Below are 14,617 nucleotides of genomic sequence, written 5' to 3'. Positions count from 1 at the left end.
TGCGGTGAAGTCCTGTTGTGATCAGATTCACAGCGGTAATTGCAGTGTAACTATGCACCTGTCCCTATGCACCTGTTGAGCATAGCGGTCTCACAGCAATGTCTGCCAAAAATGGCTGTTCATCAGCAAGGGGACACCTCTGGTACTATGCAAATCAAGTACAGAGAGAGACTCGATAAAAAAAGGTTTTTGATGTCCACGTTTTGTGGGTTTGTAAGTGTACGCCTGTCCTCTCCTCACCCACCAGCATGGTGAACATAGCACTACAGAATAATATTGAACTTATGTGACTACACTACAGGGAATATGTGGAGCTCCGTGTGGTCTTCTCCTACGAACAGAACTGTCCGTTGTCCCTGGACATGAGATGGACATTAGAGCAAGAGGGGGGATGGAGGGAGAATGGAGGGAGGGAGGATGGAGGGAGGATGGAGGGAGGGAGGATGGAGGGAGGGAGGATGGAGGGGGTTAGACCCACACTGTGAGAGAGAGTGTATGTGTATCGCTCCACTCACCTTGTAGCAGAGAGGTTGCCGTGGTTACAGTCTCTGGCACACTGTCTTTGCTGTAAATGGACTGCAGGAACTCAGGAACACAGTCATTTTCATCTGTGATGATCACACGCACCTGTTTAATTAGGAGAAAGAAAGAGAGAGAGAGAGAGAGAGAGAGAGAGAGAGAGAGAGAGAGAGAGAGAGAGAGCAAGAGAGAGAGAGAGAGAGAGAGAGAGAGAGAGAAAGAGAGAGCGAGCGAGAGAGAGCAAGAGAGAGAGAGCGTGGGAGTAAATTCTTCTCCTCCTCCAGGTAATTTGATAGTTATCTTTAGGCCTTTGATAGATTAATTGTTAAACCTAATGAACTGTCTTACTATGAATTGCTTTGGCGACATTTTTGACCTTTTAGCAGCTCAGCTAATACAATCTATTTAAACTGAGAACAAAGTGAGCTAGAGACACCGAGTAAAATGTGAGTATAGTATAGTTGAAGGTAAAGTATAATACATTGCAGGGCAGAAAGGTTGAGCTTGGGGTGTGCCAGGGAGCAAGAGTCATTCATATCTGGGCTTCTGAAAGTGTCTGATTGTGGCCAGTCTGGGGAGAGAGCCAGTAATCGTCCCTGGTGTTTATCACAGGAGAGGAAAAGCTGCTTTCAGTAGATTGCCCTTTCACTACTAACAGTCAGAGCCAAACTCTACAGCACTGGGTAAGCAATCCCCCAAGAGGTTCAATAGGGTCAGAAAAAGAAGAAGAAAAAAAAGAAGAAGGGAAGAGATGCTCTGCTACTGCTATTTCTTTCCCGCTCCTCCTCCTCCTCTGCCCTTCCTCTCCTCTGAAAGAGAAACAGTGAGGTAACAGGGGATTACAGCATCCTCACTGTAATTCACACTGATACACCAGTCATGGAGAGAGAGAAAAAAATCACACCAGGTAAACATAATCCACCAAATCCACACCTTTCCCTCCCTCATTACACCATGCAGTCAGCGCTTAGCGATGTGCTCAAAGGTGTGCGTTCATAAGCGCCTGTTCTTTGTTATCTGCCGTGAGCAGCAGTTACATCCCTATCCTGGCTCGGAGGGACACAAACTTCACCGATTTACATAGAGGCTTGGATTGCTTACCCAGGCCCATTAATAACCTAGCTGGCCACCAGACGGAGGCCTGTAGTGTGGTGACTCTGGATCCAGTGAGAGGGCCTCATAATCAATACCAGCAGTGAGACAAAATGCAGCATTAGCTGCCCCCTGTGACTACTAGGAGAGAACCACTGACATGAAAATGAAATACAGTGTATTGTAGGGCTAACACGGCAGCCCATGGCCAGAGCACTGCTCTGCTCTACTCTACTATTCATTAGGGGGGTAAGGAGAGCTGCCTGCCTGCATTGACAGCTGTTCTCTTCCAGTCCAGAGCCTGCAGCTAAGGAGCAGAACACTCAGTCAGACTCGGAGTGTTCTTCCGATATCAGAGTCAGAACACTCTCTGAAGAACAAAACAACAAGAACTGGGAAGAACATCAGCTGACCCCCTTTAACACACATCACGACTACTGTACCAAAGCATACAACTGTTCTGTTAGAAGAAGCACAGTAATTTGAGCACTGCCCATGCATCTCCCTGAGGAGATGCGAGCCAGCTAGCGGGGAGAGAGAGGGAATAGGAGAGAGAGCGCTGTGCTGGGCACTGCAGTGATGAAACAGAGGGCTGAATCTGACGTGAGAGCTAGTCAGCTCTGTTAAGGCTGAGGACCCTGCGGCGTGAAGTGGAGGGGCTGGTCACTGCCTTGTTAGGTAACTAATGGTGCTACAAAGTCTTCGCTGCAGTAGGTGAAACGCCTGGAATCTGCCTGCAAATTAACAAAGCAGATTCAAAGTTCAGGGCCTTTTCACAACTTAGTCTCTTTGGAGGCAGCTTTGACAGTTTGACTTATTGGATTTACATTTTTGAAGGTATATGATGAGAGTTCAAAGCTGTGCACTGTGGCATGTGCAGGCCAGTGAGGGTTAGACAGGGCAGCGCAGGAGCGTGGGCAGTCGGAGCATGGCACGAGCATGGGCAGCAACCCCCCTCCCTCCCTCCCTCCCTCCCTCCCTCCCGCCTCTCTCTGTATATCTCTCTCCCTCCTTCCCCTCCCTCTCCCTCCCTTCAGAATCCCCTCCCTCCCTCTTTCCCTTCCTCTAGCCTTCACTCTCTCTCTCTCTCTCTCTCTCTCCCTCCCCCTCCCTCCCTCTCTCCGTCCCACCCCCTCCCTCCAGCCTCCCTCCCTCCCTCCGTCCCTGTCTCCCTCCCTCCCTCCCTCGCTCCCTCTTCCACCGCTCCAGGCATTCACTGAGGACTCTCTCTGGACTTAAAGCTCACAGGATTAGACAGATCTTAGGAGCAGCTGCCAGTCTTTTCTCTCTCCCCCTCATGTTTGTTTCCACATTTTGTTTGGCTCTGTGCTCTACTGTTGTGCCTGAGGACAGGGAAGACCAGTGGATGGCTGAGCAGTGAAGATGTCTGTCTTTCTGCTGACGTTAACTAGGCATGATGCTCGCGTTGAGGCGGGGCACCACAGAAGAGAAACACTGGGAGACATGCTTTAGTGTCTCCCCCAGGTCCCCAGCACAGAGACAACAAACTAGACCACCCAACATCATACATGTTCCCATTCCTTTTGTTCATGTAGCCATTGCCCATGTCTTCTCTCTGTTCAAGCATCTTCGCATCTCTATTAATTGATATTCCTAATCAGAATGATAACCTAGCGAACCCTGTGAGAGGTGTTACATTCCGTGTGTTTGTGTGTGTGTGAGAGTGAGAGAGAGAGACAGAGAGGGCCCAAGGCTGGCCTGGACCCATACACAAACACACACACAGAAAGATGCACCATGCAGAGGCTCTTTCAGTTTCATAACACTTGCAGATGGGACACTGCAGGGATGTTTTCACAAACAGCCACATTATAACAGATCATGCCTCTCTTATTATGTCCCTCTTCCAATCTTAAATTCCCTTTATCCATCTCTCCCCTGTTCCATGTACCCAATGATTCTCAATGATGCTCTCTCTCTCTCTCTCTCTCTCTCTCTCTCTCTCTCTCTCTCTCTCTCTCTCTCTCTCTCTCTCTCTCTCTCTCTCTCTCTCTCTCTCTCTCTCTCTCTCTCTCTCTCTCTCTCTCCCTCTCTCTCTCTCTCTCTCTCTCTCTCAGTCTCTCTCACACACAAACAAACACACTGAATGTAATGCCCTCACAGGATTGGCTAGGTTATCATTCTGAATCGACATTGGACACACCTCAGCAGCACTGCTCAGACTGTCCTGGTCCTCGCTGGCCCTAACCATGAGCAGGAAGCTGTGCTGGTCCATCTCAAAGTCTATGGTCCTGGTCAGAGTGACCTCCCCCGTGTCCGCCTGCATGCTGAACAGACTGCTGGGATTGATGAGAAGGCTGTAGCTGATTGGCTGCTTCTGGAAGGACACGGCTGGAGTTGCCAGGAAGCTGCCAAAGAGAGGGGCGGGAAAGATCATTATTTAATTATTAGGATCCCCATTAGCTTATGCTCATGCAGCAGCTACTCTTCATGGGGTCCACACACAAAGTAGAACATGAATAGACAAGAACAGCTCAAGGACAGAACTACATACATTGAAAATAAGCATAAAATAAATACAAAAATCCTGTACTGACAAAACACTGAGAAAATGATTCAGCTTAGAGAGAGAAAGAGAGCGAGAGAGCGAGAGAGCGAGAGAGCGAGAGAGAGAGAGAGAGAGAGAGAGAGAGAGAGAGAATAATGAATACATCTAGCAAAATTATTCAGTTTAGTGATGAGACAGAGAGGGACGGGAGATGTAATGACAGGACTAATGTTTTCTGGTTTGTGTAATGTGTACCACAACGGCAATGGCGTTATATTCAAGGTTTTTGATGAGTTCCCTCAGGCACTCGGCAGAAACAATCACCACAGATGTTACTCTTTTAAATGATGGGTGAGTGATGTAAATTCCTATCAATCAAAATAGAGAAGAGACTGGAGAGAATAGATGAGGCAGGAGGCCAAAGGTCAAATCCCTTACAGTCACAGGCTATAATATATATACAGTGGGGGAAAAAAGTATTTAGTCAGCCACCAATTTTGCAAGTTCTCCCACTTAAAAAGATGAGAGAGGCCTGTAATTTTCATCATAGGTACACGTCAACTATGACAGACAAAATTAGGGAAAAAAATCCAGAAAATCACATTGTAGGATTTTTAATGAATTGATTTGCAAATTATGGTGGAAAATAAGTATTTGGTCAATAACTAAAGTTTCTCAATACTTTGTTATATACCCTTTGTTGGCAATGACACAGGTCAAATGTTTTCTGTAAGCCTTCACAAGGTTTTCACACACTGTTGCTGGTATTTTGGCCCATTCCTCCATGCAGATCTTCTCTAGAGCAGTGATGTTTTGGGGCTGTCGCTGTGCAACACGGACTTTCAACTCCCTCCGAAGATTTTCTATGGGGTTGAGATCTGGAGACTGGCTAGGCCACTCCAGGACCTTGAAATGCTTCTTACGAAGCCACTCCTTCGTTGCCCGGGCGGTGTGTTTGGGATCATTGTCATGCTGAAAGACCCAGCCACGTTTCATCTTCAATGCCCTTGCTGATGGAAGGAGGTTTTCACTCAAAATCTCACGATACATGGCCCCATTCATTCCTTCCTTTACACGGATCAGTCGTCCTGGTCCCTTTGCAGAAAAACAGCCCCAAAGCATGATGTTTCCACCCCCATGCTTCACAGTAGGTATGGTGTTCTTTGGATGCAACTCAGCATTCTTTGTCCTCCAAACACGACGAGTTGAATTTTTACCAAAAAGTTCTATTTTGGTTTCATCTTACCATATGACATTCTCCCAATCCTCTATTGGAGGATTTGAGTCCCTGGCGGCGTAGTGTGTTACTGATGGTAGGCTTTGTTACTTTGGTCCCAGCTCTCTGCAGGTCATTCACTAGGTCCCCCCATGTGGTTCTGGGATTTTTGCTCACCGTTCTTGTGATCATTTTGACCCCATGGGTGAGATCTTGCGTGGAGCCCCAGATCGAGGGAGATTATCAGTGGTCTTGTATGTCTTCCATTTCCTAATAATTGCTCCCACAGTTGATTTCTTCAAACCAAGCTGCTTACCTATTGCAGATTCAGTCTTCCCAGCCTGGTGCAGGTCTACAATTTTGTTTCTGGTGTCCTTTGACAGCTCTTTGGTCTTGGCCATAGTGGAGTTTGGAGTGTGACTGTTTGAGGTTGTGGACAGGTGTCTTTTATACTGATAATAAGTTCAAACAGGTGCCATTAATACAGGTAACGAGTGGAGGACAGAGGAGCCTCTTAAAGAAGAAGTTACAGGTCTGTGAGAGCCAGAAATCTTGCTTGTTTGTAGGTGACCAAATACTTATTTTCCACCATAATTTGAAAATAAATTCATTAAAAATCCTACAATGTGATTTTCTGGATTTTTTTTCCTCAATTTGTCTGTCATAGTTGACGTGTACCTATGACGAAAATTACAGGCCTCTCTCATCTTTTTAAGTGGGAGAACTTGCACAATTGGTGGCTGACTAAATACTTTTTTCCCCCACTGTATATATATATATATATATAGAGAGAGAGAGAGTGTGTGTGTGTGTGTGTGTGTGTGTGTGTGTGTGTGTGTGTGTGTGTGTGTGTGTGTGTGTGTGTGTGTGTGTGTGTGTGTGTGTGTGTGTGTGACAAACAATTGTTGGTCGTATATTGAATAACTATGTATGCATGATTTATGTGAACTTATGGCTCAATGCATAATGTTTTATGTATGGAAATGTCTGAGTTTGTGTGTGTATGTGCACTGTTGAAGTATGATAATGTGTGCATATTATTGGCAATCGGTACTATGTTTATGTATTCAAATGATTTGTGAATACTAGTGAATTATTTTCGTGCCGACTTGTTTTCTAAAACTATGACCTTCATAACTTATTGTTTTACATTATGTATGTGTATGTGTATGTGTGCGACTGTCCGTGTTTGTGTGGATGTGTGCAATTGAAAAAAATAGAGGACACATCTTTTTTGTATTTTTTTACAGCTTTTCTGCTACATATACATACATTTTAGATATACATTTTACATACATGGTACTTTTATATACAGAAATCAAAATACATTACCAAACATAAACTCTTTAATCCCACCCCTCAGCCACTCTCAGCCCATCCCACCTATCACCCTCGTTTGGTTTCCATATATATATATTTTTTGTTGGTTTTTACCCCCTTTTTCGATCTTGTCTCATCGCTGCAACTCGCCAATGGGCTCGGGAGACAAAGGTCGAGTCATGCGTCCTCCGAAACCTGACCCGCCAAACCGCGCTTCCTAACACATGTCAGTTTAACCCGGAAGACAGCCGCACCAATGTGTCGGAGGAAACACTGTTCAACTGACGATCGAGGTCAGCCTGCAGGCGTCCGGCCCGCCACAAGGAGTCGCTAGAGCACAATGAGCCAAGTAAAGCCCCCCCGGTCAAACCCTCCCCTAACCCGGACGACGCTGGGCCAATTGTGCGCCGCCCTATGGGACTCCCGATCATGGCCGGTTGTGATACAGCCCGGGAACGAACCCGTGTCTGTAATGACGCCTCTAGCACTGTGATGCAGTGCCTTAGACCGCTGACCCACTCGTGCCATATTTTTTCATTTGTGCTGTGATGTTTTACATAAAAGATTAAAACCTTTCCTACGAGTATAATTAGTTTATTTATTGACTGACTATGACTTTCCAAAACTTCCAACACCGCTATATGTAAGGTTAATTCTAAGTGAATGTTGTGATTTTTTAACCATTCCTGAACCTGTGCCAGAAACAAGCAACATAGGGGCAATTCCAGAATAAATTATCTAGTAATTCTGTCTCTTTGCAGCAAAATCTACAGAGCTGAGATTGTTGTATGCCCCATTTATATAGCATTCTGTTGGTGGCAAGAATATTGTATAATAATTTAAATTGAACTCGAAGTGTTGAATCAAGTGATGTTTTTTGTATCATGTGCCATGGAATTGGTACATCGAAAATATCTTCCTATTTATTTTGCAACCTGTATGGCGCAGCTGTGAACATTTTTGTCCTCAAATGAAACTGGCATATTTTTCTATTTATGCTAATTATTTTCAGGCAATTTGTATCTTTAATATATTGCAGACAAACAAGTTCCCTACTTTCTCCCTCTTGCACTTGCCTCCTCCATTTTTGTGGTAATGCTGCAATCAGTTTTTTTTAAATCCATAAATAATGTTTTTTTTTATTAATCAGTATATTTGAGTTTAACCATAATATTTGTTGTAATATTTGTTCTATGTGTGCAATTGTTTGTTTGGGTGTGTGTGTGTATGTGTGCCTATGTGTGTGTGTGTGTGTGTTTTTGTGTGTGCGTGCGTGAGAGTGCGTGTGCTTGCGTGCGTGTGTACATATGTGTGTGTTTGACTCTGTTCCATTCATTCCATTCCAGCCATTACAATGTGCCCGTCCTCATATAGCTCCTCTCAACAGCCTCCTCATAGGTGTATGTGTGTGTGAGTGTGCATGTAGTACTCACGGCTGTCCCTCTGGTGTGTTCTCAGGTAGTGAGATAGTGAAGGATGCGTTGGAGAACTGTGGTGCTCTGGCTCCTGCTATGACTGACACTACCACTGGGGGACTACGGCTACCCAGCCGGTCAGCAGCCACCACTGTCAACAGGTACTCTTTCTCCCTCTGAAGTGGCAGCCCTGTGGTCCGCACATGACCACTCTTCCTGTCCACCTCGAAACGCCCGTCACCACCTGCAGTTAGGAGACAACAGAGGAGTATATTTTCTAAATATATATTTTCGGACTAGCTAGAGGATGACAGAGCGAGGTTGTGTCAAATGGCAGTTAGCCAGATTTGAACCTATGCTTACATGTGCAGTTGGCTGCGGCGTTACCGTTAGACCGGCCAGGCCACGACAACTTTCTTTTCTGTCATTCATTCATGGAACAGAACGTCCGGTATGTTCCATATTAGAGGGATTTATTTATTTAAAAAGTCAAGGTGCTTTTACTGCATTTAATAAGGACAGCTGCGCAGCAATAATGAACCTTATAAAACACATTGAAAAGAAAGGATTCTAATATTAGAGTAATTGACGGACAGATTCACATGTGCAATCCCACCCACAGGCAATTTCATTCTGCCGAACTTCCGCAATTGTACACAACATATGACATAAGATAAGACACATGTTTATCTTAATGAGATGACAGACTAGAAGTATAAAGGTATAAAAGCATTTATAAAACAGAATAAAACCATATAAAATCATGTTTTTTTCTCTGATGTACTCAATGAAATTGTACTCAATCCCTGGACAGGAAGCACCTACCATCAGACAGGAAGTACTCCACCTCCCCGTTGTTGCCTTCGTCTCCGTCCTGGGCGTGGAGCTTGTAGACCAGTGACCCGGCCAGGGCGTTGGGAGATACCACTGCCAGGTAGGGGGAGGGGACCATGGTCCATTCTGGAACATTGTCATTCACATCAGTCACCGTCAACTCCACCCGTACCAGGTACCAGTCTGGACCTGTAGAGGAATGGTAGAGATTGGTCCTTTGTAGCGCAGCTGGTAGAGCATGGCGCTTGCAATGTGAGTATAGTGGGTTCGATTCCTGGGACCACCCGTATGGAAAATGTATGCACGCATGACTGTAAGTCTAAAAAGGGATATATATATTTTTTTATCCTACCGATCACACAGCACGTCTGACATAGTCTGAGCAATAATGAATAAAGAGAAGCAGAGTTGTCTTTAACTCAATATACATTTTACATTTACATTTTCGTCATTTAGCAGACACTCTTATCCAGAGCGACTTACAAATTGGTGCATTCACCTTATAGCCAGTGGGATAACCACTTTACAATATGTACTTACAGTGCCTTGCAAAAGTATTCATCCCCCTTGGTTGTTTTTCCTATTTTGTTGCATTACAACCTGTAATTTAAATTGATTTTTATTTGGATTTCATGTAATGGACATACACAAAATAGTCCAAATTGGTGATGTGAAATGAAAAAAATAACTTGTTTCAAAAAATTCAAAAAAATAAATAACAGAAAAGTGGTGCATGCATATGTATTCACCCCCTTTGCTATGAAGCCCCTAAATAAGATCTGGTGCAACGAATTACCTTTAGAAGTCACATAATTAGTTAAATAAAGTCCACCTGTGCAATCTAAGTGTCACATGATCTGTCACATGATCTCAGTATATATACACCTGTTCTGAAAGGCCCCAGAGTCTGCAACACCACTAAGCAAGGGGCACCACCAAGCAAGTGGCACCATGAAGACCAAGGAGCTCTCCAAACAGGTCAGGGACAAAGTTGTGGAGAAGTACAGATCAAGGTTGGGTTATAAAAAAATATCAGAAACTTTGAACATCCCACAGAGCACCATTAAATCCATTATTAAAAAATGGAAAGAATATGAGACCACAACAAACCTGCCAAGAGAGGGCTGCCCACCAAAACTAATGGACCAGACAAGGAGGGCATTAATCAGAGAGGCAACAAAGAGACCAAAGATAACCCTGAAGGAGCTGCAAAGCTCCACAGCGGAGATTGGAGTATCTGTCCATAGGACCACTTTAAGCTGTTCACTCCACAGAGCTGGGCTTTAGGGAAGAGTGGCCAGAAAAAAGCCATTGCTTAAAGAAAAAAATAAGCAAACATGTTTGGTTTTCGCCAAAAGGCATGTGGGAGACTCCCCAAACATATGGAAGAAGGTACTCTGGTGAGATGAGACTAAAATTGAGCTTTTTGGCCATCAAGGAAAATGCTATGTCTGGCGCAAACCCAACACCTCTCATCACCCCAAGAACACCATCCCCACAGTGAAGCATGGTGGTGGCAGCATCATGCTGTGGGGATGTTTTTCATCAGCAGGGACTGGGAAACTGGTCAGAATTTAAGGGATGATGGATGGCGCTAAATACGTGGAAATTCTTGAGGGAAACCTGTTTCAGTCTTCCAGAGATTTGAGACTGGGACGGAGGTTCACCTTCCAGCAGGACAATGACCCTAAGCATACTGCTAAAGCAACACTTGAGTGGTTTAAGGGGAAACATTTCAATGTCTTGGAATGGCCTAGTCAAAGCCCAGACCTCAATCCAATTGAGAATCTGTGGTATGACTTAAAGATTGCTGTACACCAGCGGAACCCATCCAACTTGAAGTAGCTGGAGCAGTTTTGCCTTGAAGAATGGGCAAAAATCCCAGTGGCTAGATGTGCCAAGCTTATAGAGACATACCCCAAGGTGGCTCCACAATGTATTGACTTTGGGGGGTGAATAGTTATGCACACTAAAGTTTTCTGTTTTTTTGTCTTATTTCTTGTTTGTTTCACAAAAAAACATATTTTACATCTTCAAAGTGGTAGGTATGTTGTGTAAATCAAATGATACAAACTCCCCCAAAATCAATTTTAATTCCAGGTTGTAAGGCAACAAAATAGGAAAAATGCCAAGGGGGGTGAATACTTTTGCAAGCCCCTGTACAGTGAGGGAAAAAAGTATTTGATCCCTTGCTGATTTTATATGTTTGCCCACTGACAAAGAAATGATCAGTCTATAATTTTAATGGTAGGTTTATTTGAACAGTGAGAGACAGAATAACTACAAAAAAATCCAGAAAAACGCACGTCAAAAATGTTATAAATTGATTTGCATTTTAATGTGGGAAATAAGTATTTGACCCCCTCTCAATCAGAAAGATTTCTGGCTCCCATGTGTCTTTTATACAGGTAACGAGCTGATTAGGAGCACACTCTTAAAGGGAGTGCTCCTAATCTCAGCTTGTTACCTGTATAAAAGACACCTGTCCACAGAAGCAATCAATCATTATTTATAATCAATCAGGTTCCAAACTCTCCACCATGGCCAAGCCCAAAGAGCTCTCCAAGGATTTCAGGGACAAGATTGTAGACCTACACAAGGCTGGAATGGGCTACAAGACCATCGCCAAGCAGCTTGGTGAGAAGGTGACAACAGTTGGTGCGATTATTCGCAAATGGAAGAAACACAAAAGAACTGTCAATCTCCCTCGGCCTGGGGCTCCATGCAAGATCTCACCTCGTGGAGTTGCAATGATCATGAGAACGGTGAGGAATCAGCCCAGAACTACACGGGAGGATCTTGTCAATGATCTCAAGGCAGCTGGGACCATAGTCACCAAGAAAACAATTGGTAACACACTACGCCGTGAAGGACTGAAATCCTGCAGCGCCCGCAAGGTCCTCCTGCTCAAGAAAGCACATATACAGGGCCGTCTGAAGTTTGCCAATGAACATCTGAATGATTCAGAGGAGAACTGGGTGAAAGTGTTGTGGTCAGATGAGACCAAAATCGAGCTCTTTGGCATCAACTCAACTCGCCGTGTTTGGAGGAGGAGGAATGCTGCCTATGACCCCAAGAACACCATCCCCACTGTCAAACATGGAGGTGGAAACATTATGCTTTGGGGACAGGACAACTTCACCGCATCAAAGGGACGATGGACGGGGCCATATACTGTCAAATCTTGGGTGAGAACCTCCTTCCCTCAGCCAGGGCATTGAACATGGGTCGTGGATGGGTTTTCCAGCATGACAATGACCCAAAACACACGGCCAAGTCAACAAAGGAGTGGCTCAAGAAGAAGCACATTAAGGTCCTGGAGTGGCCTAGCCAGTCTCCAGACCTTAATCACATAGAAAATCTGTGGAGGGAGCTGAAGGTTCGAGTTGCCAAACGTCAGCCTCGAAACCTTTATGACTTGGAGAAGATCTGCAAAGAGGAGTGGAACAAAATCCCTCCTGAGATGTGTGCAAACCTGGTGACCAACTACAAGAAACATCTGACCTCTGTGATTGCCAACAAGGGTTTTGCCACCAAGTACTAAGTAATGTTTTGCAGAGGGGTCAAATACTTATTTCCCTCATTAAAATGCAAATAAATTTATAACATTTTTGACATGCATTTTTCTGGATTTTTTTGTTGTTATTCTGTCTCTCACTGTTCAAATAAACCTACCATTAAAATTATAGACTGATCATGTCTTTGTCAGTGGGCAAACGTACAAAATCAGCAGGGGATCAAATACTTTTTTCCCTCACTGTATATACCTCGTTTTTGTGAAAATTGCTCAAGCTGGGAATGGGAATCAATGATGGACAGAAATATTCAAACCTTGTCTCTGTATTTCAAACAGATTTAAGTCAGGATGGAGACTGAACTACTCAGGAACACTCAACACCTCTTTAGTCATTCTGGTGTGTCTTTGGCATTAAAATGTGTGTAATTGTCCCGCTGTAAAATAAAAGTATCCAAGGGTTAGGTTTTCAGACGTCTAAGACAGGTTTTCCTCTAACTTTTTACCTGTGCTTTGCTACTTTCATTTTTCTTTTGATCCTAAAAAACTCCCCAGTCTCTGCCGATGACAAGCATACCCATAACATAATGCTGCCACAACAATCCTTGAAAACACAATAATCCTTGAAAATACAGAGGATCAACAACATTGCATTCACTCCACATTACTGGCCTGTATAAAAAAGTGAAAAGATGGAAGCAAATTCAAATAATCCACTCCAAATCATATAAACTGTATTCAAATAATCCACTCCAAATCATCCATTCTGTTTGCAACATGGCCGTTAAAGGAACATTCTAATTCATATTAATCTCCAGCACCACCCCAAAATCAACATTCAGTATGTGACAATGGTGTGTTTCTATGTTTTGTAGTAAAAAATATAGAGGAAGATAATAACGTCATCCTGTTTCTTTAAACCAATTATGAGTAGGCATTGCTCATAATTGGTTGATGATGTCATTGGAAACACTTTATCTTCCTCTATATTTTTTACTACAAAACATAGAAACGTGCCATTTTCACACATGTTGATGTTGGGGTGATGCTGGAGATGATACATATGAAGTTGATAAAAAAAAAAAACTGCAAGACAACATGACAAAGATATTAACTTTTTGGCCCAAATGAAAAACGACAGATTTGGTGAACCCTCTGTATTGTCAAGTATTATGGTGACAGCATCATGTTATCGGTATGCTTGTCACCTGCAGGGACTAGGGAGCTTGTCAGGATCGAAATAAATATGAAAGGAGCAATGCCCAGGTAAAAAGTTAGACGAAAACCCGCCTCAGTCTTCTGAAAACTAAACCCTGGGATAGAGTTTATATTTTTCAGCGGGACAATTAGACACATTTTAATGCCTGAGTAGTCCAGTCTCAGTCATTACTTAAATTTGCTTGAAAATCAGAGACAAGGTTTTTGACAAAAACGATGGATATACAGTACCAGTCAAAAGTTTGGACGCATCTACTCATTCAAGGGTTTTTCTTTCTTTTTACTATTTTTTACATTGTAGAATAATAGTGAAGACATCAAAACTATGAAATAGCACACATGGAATTATTGTGATGGTTTGGGATGAGTCGGACGGCAGAGTGAAGGAAAAGCAGCCAACAAGTGCTCAGCATATGTGGGAACTCTTTCAAGACTGTTGGAAAAGCATTCCAGGTGAAGCTGGTTGAGAGAATGCCAAGTGTGCAAAGCTGTCTTCAAGGCAAAGGGTGGCTACTTTGAAGAATCTCAAATATAAAATATATTTTGATTTGTTTAACACTTTTTTGGTTACTACATGATTCAATGTGTGTTATTTCATAGTTGTGATGTCTTCACTATTATTCTGCAATGTAGAAAATAGTCCAAAAAAAACCTTGAAAACCCTAGAAAAACCCTTGAATGAGTAGGTGCGTCCAAACATTTGACTGGTACTGTATGTTGTGCAAAGTGTTGTGCAAAGTTGGTAAAATTACATTAAATCTGAGGTGTGAAGACATACGCAATCAACACATCTTCATGATTTATTTATTTTATTAAATAGGATTTTTTTCAATAACGTTCTTTCACTTTGACAGTGTGGAGTACGTTGTGTAGATCTGTTGGTAAAAAAATCTAATTAAATCACTTTTTGGCTTTAATTATTTTAAGACAGCAAAATGTGAAGGCTGTGCAAGGGGTGTGTACTGTAGACTTTACTAGGC

At 43.3% G+C, this 14,617-nt stretch overlaps 1 protein-coding gene across 1 annotated transcript in view; it reads right to left on the bottom strand.

Annotated features, from left to right (window-relative positions):
• The window catches only part of LOC121562644 (neural-cadherin-like), a gene marked incomplete at its 3' end in the record, with an annotated part of 188,222 nt that overhangs the window by 95,045 nt on the left and 78,560 nt on the right, over positions 1-14,617 (bottom strand). Inside the window, exons 2-5 of the mRNA XM_045215873.1 lie at positions 8,897-9,094; positions 8,090-8,315; positions 3,776-3,980; positions 516-627 (exon numbers count right to left, since the gene is read on the bottom strand). Coding sequence (XP_045071808.1) covers positions 516-627; positions 3,776-3,980; positions 8,090-8,315; positions 8,897-9,094 — 741 coding nt within the window. The remainder of the gene's footprint in view (positions 1-515; positions 628-3,775; positions 3,981-8,089; positions 8,316-8,896; positions 9,095-14,617) is intronic.

Source organism: Coregonus clupeaformis, unplaced genomic scaffold (genome assembly GCF_020615455.1).
Source record: "Coregonus clupeaformis isolate EN_2021a unplaced genomic scaffold, ASM2061545v1 scaf0542, whole genome shotgun sequence".
NCBI lineage: Eukaryota > Metazoa > Chordata > Actinopteri > Salmoniformes > Salmonidae > Coregonus > Coregonus clupeaformis.
This window is presented reverse-complemented; position numbering and strand designations above follow the sequence as displayed.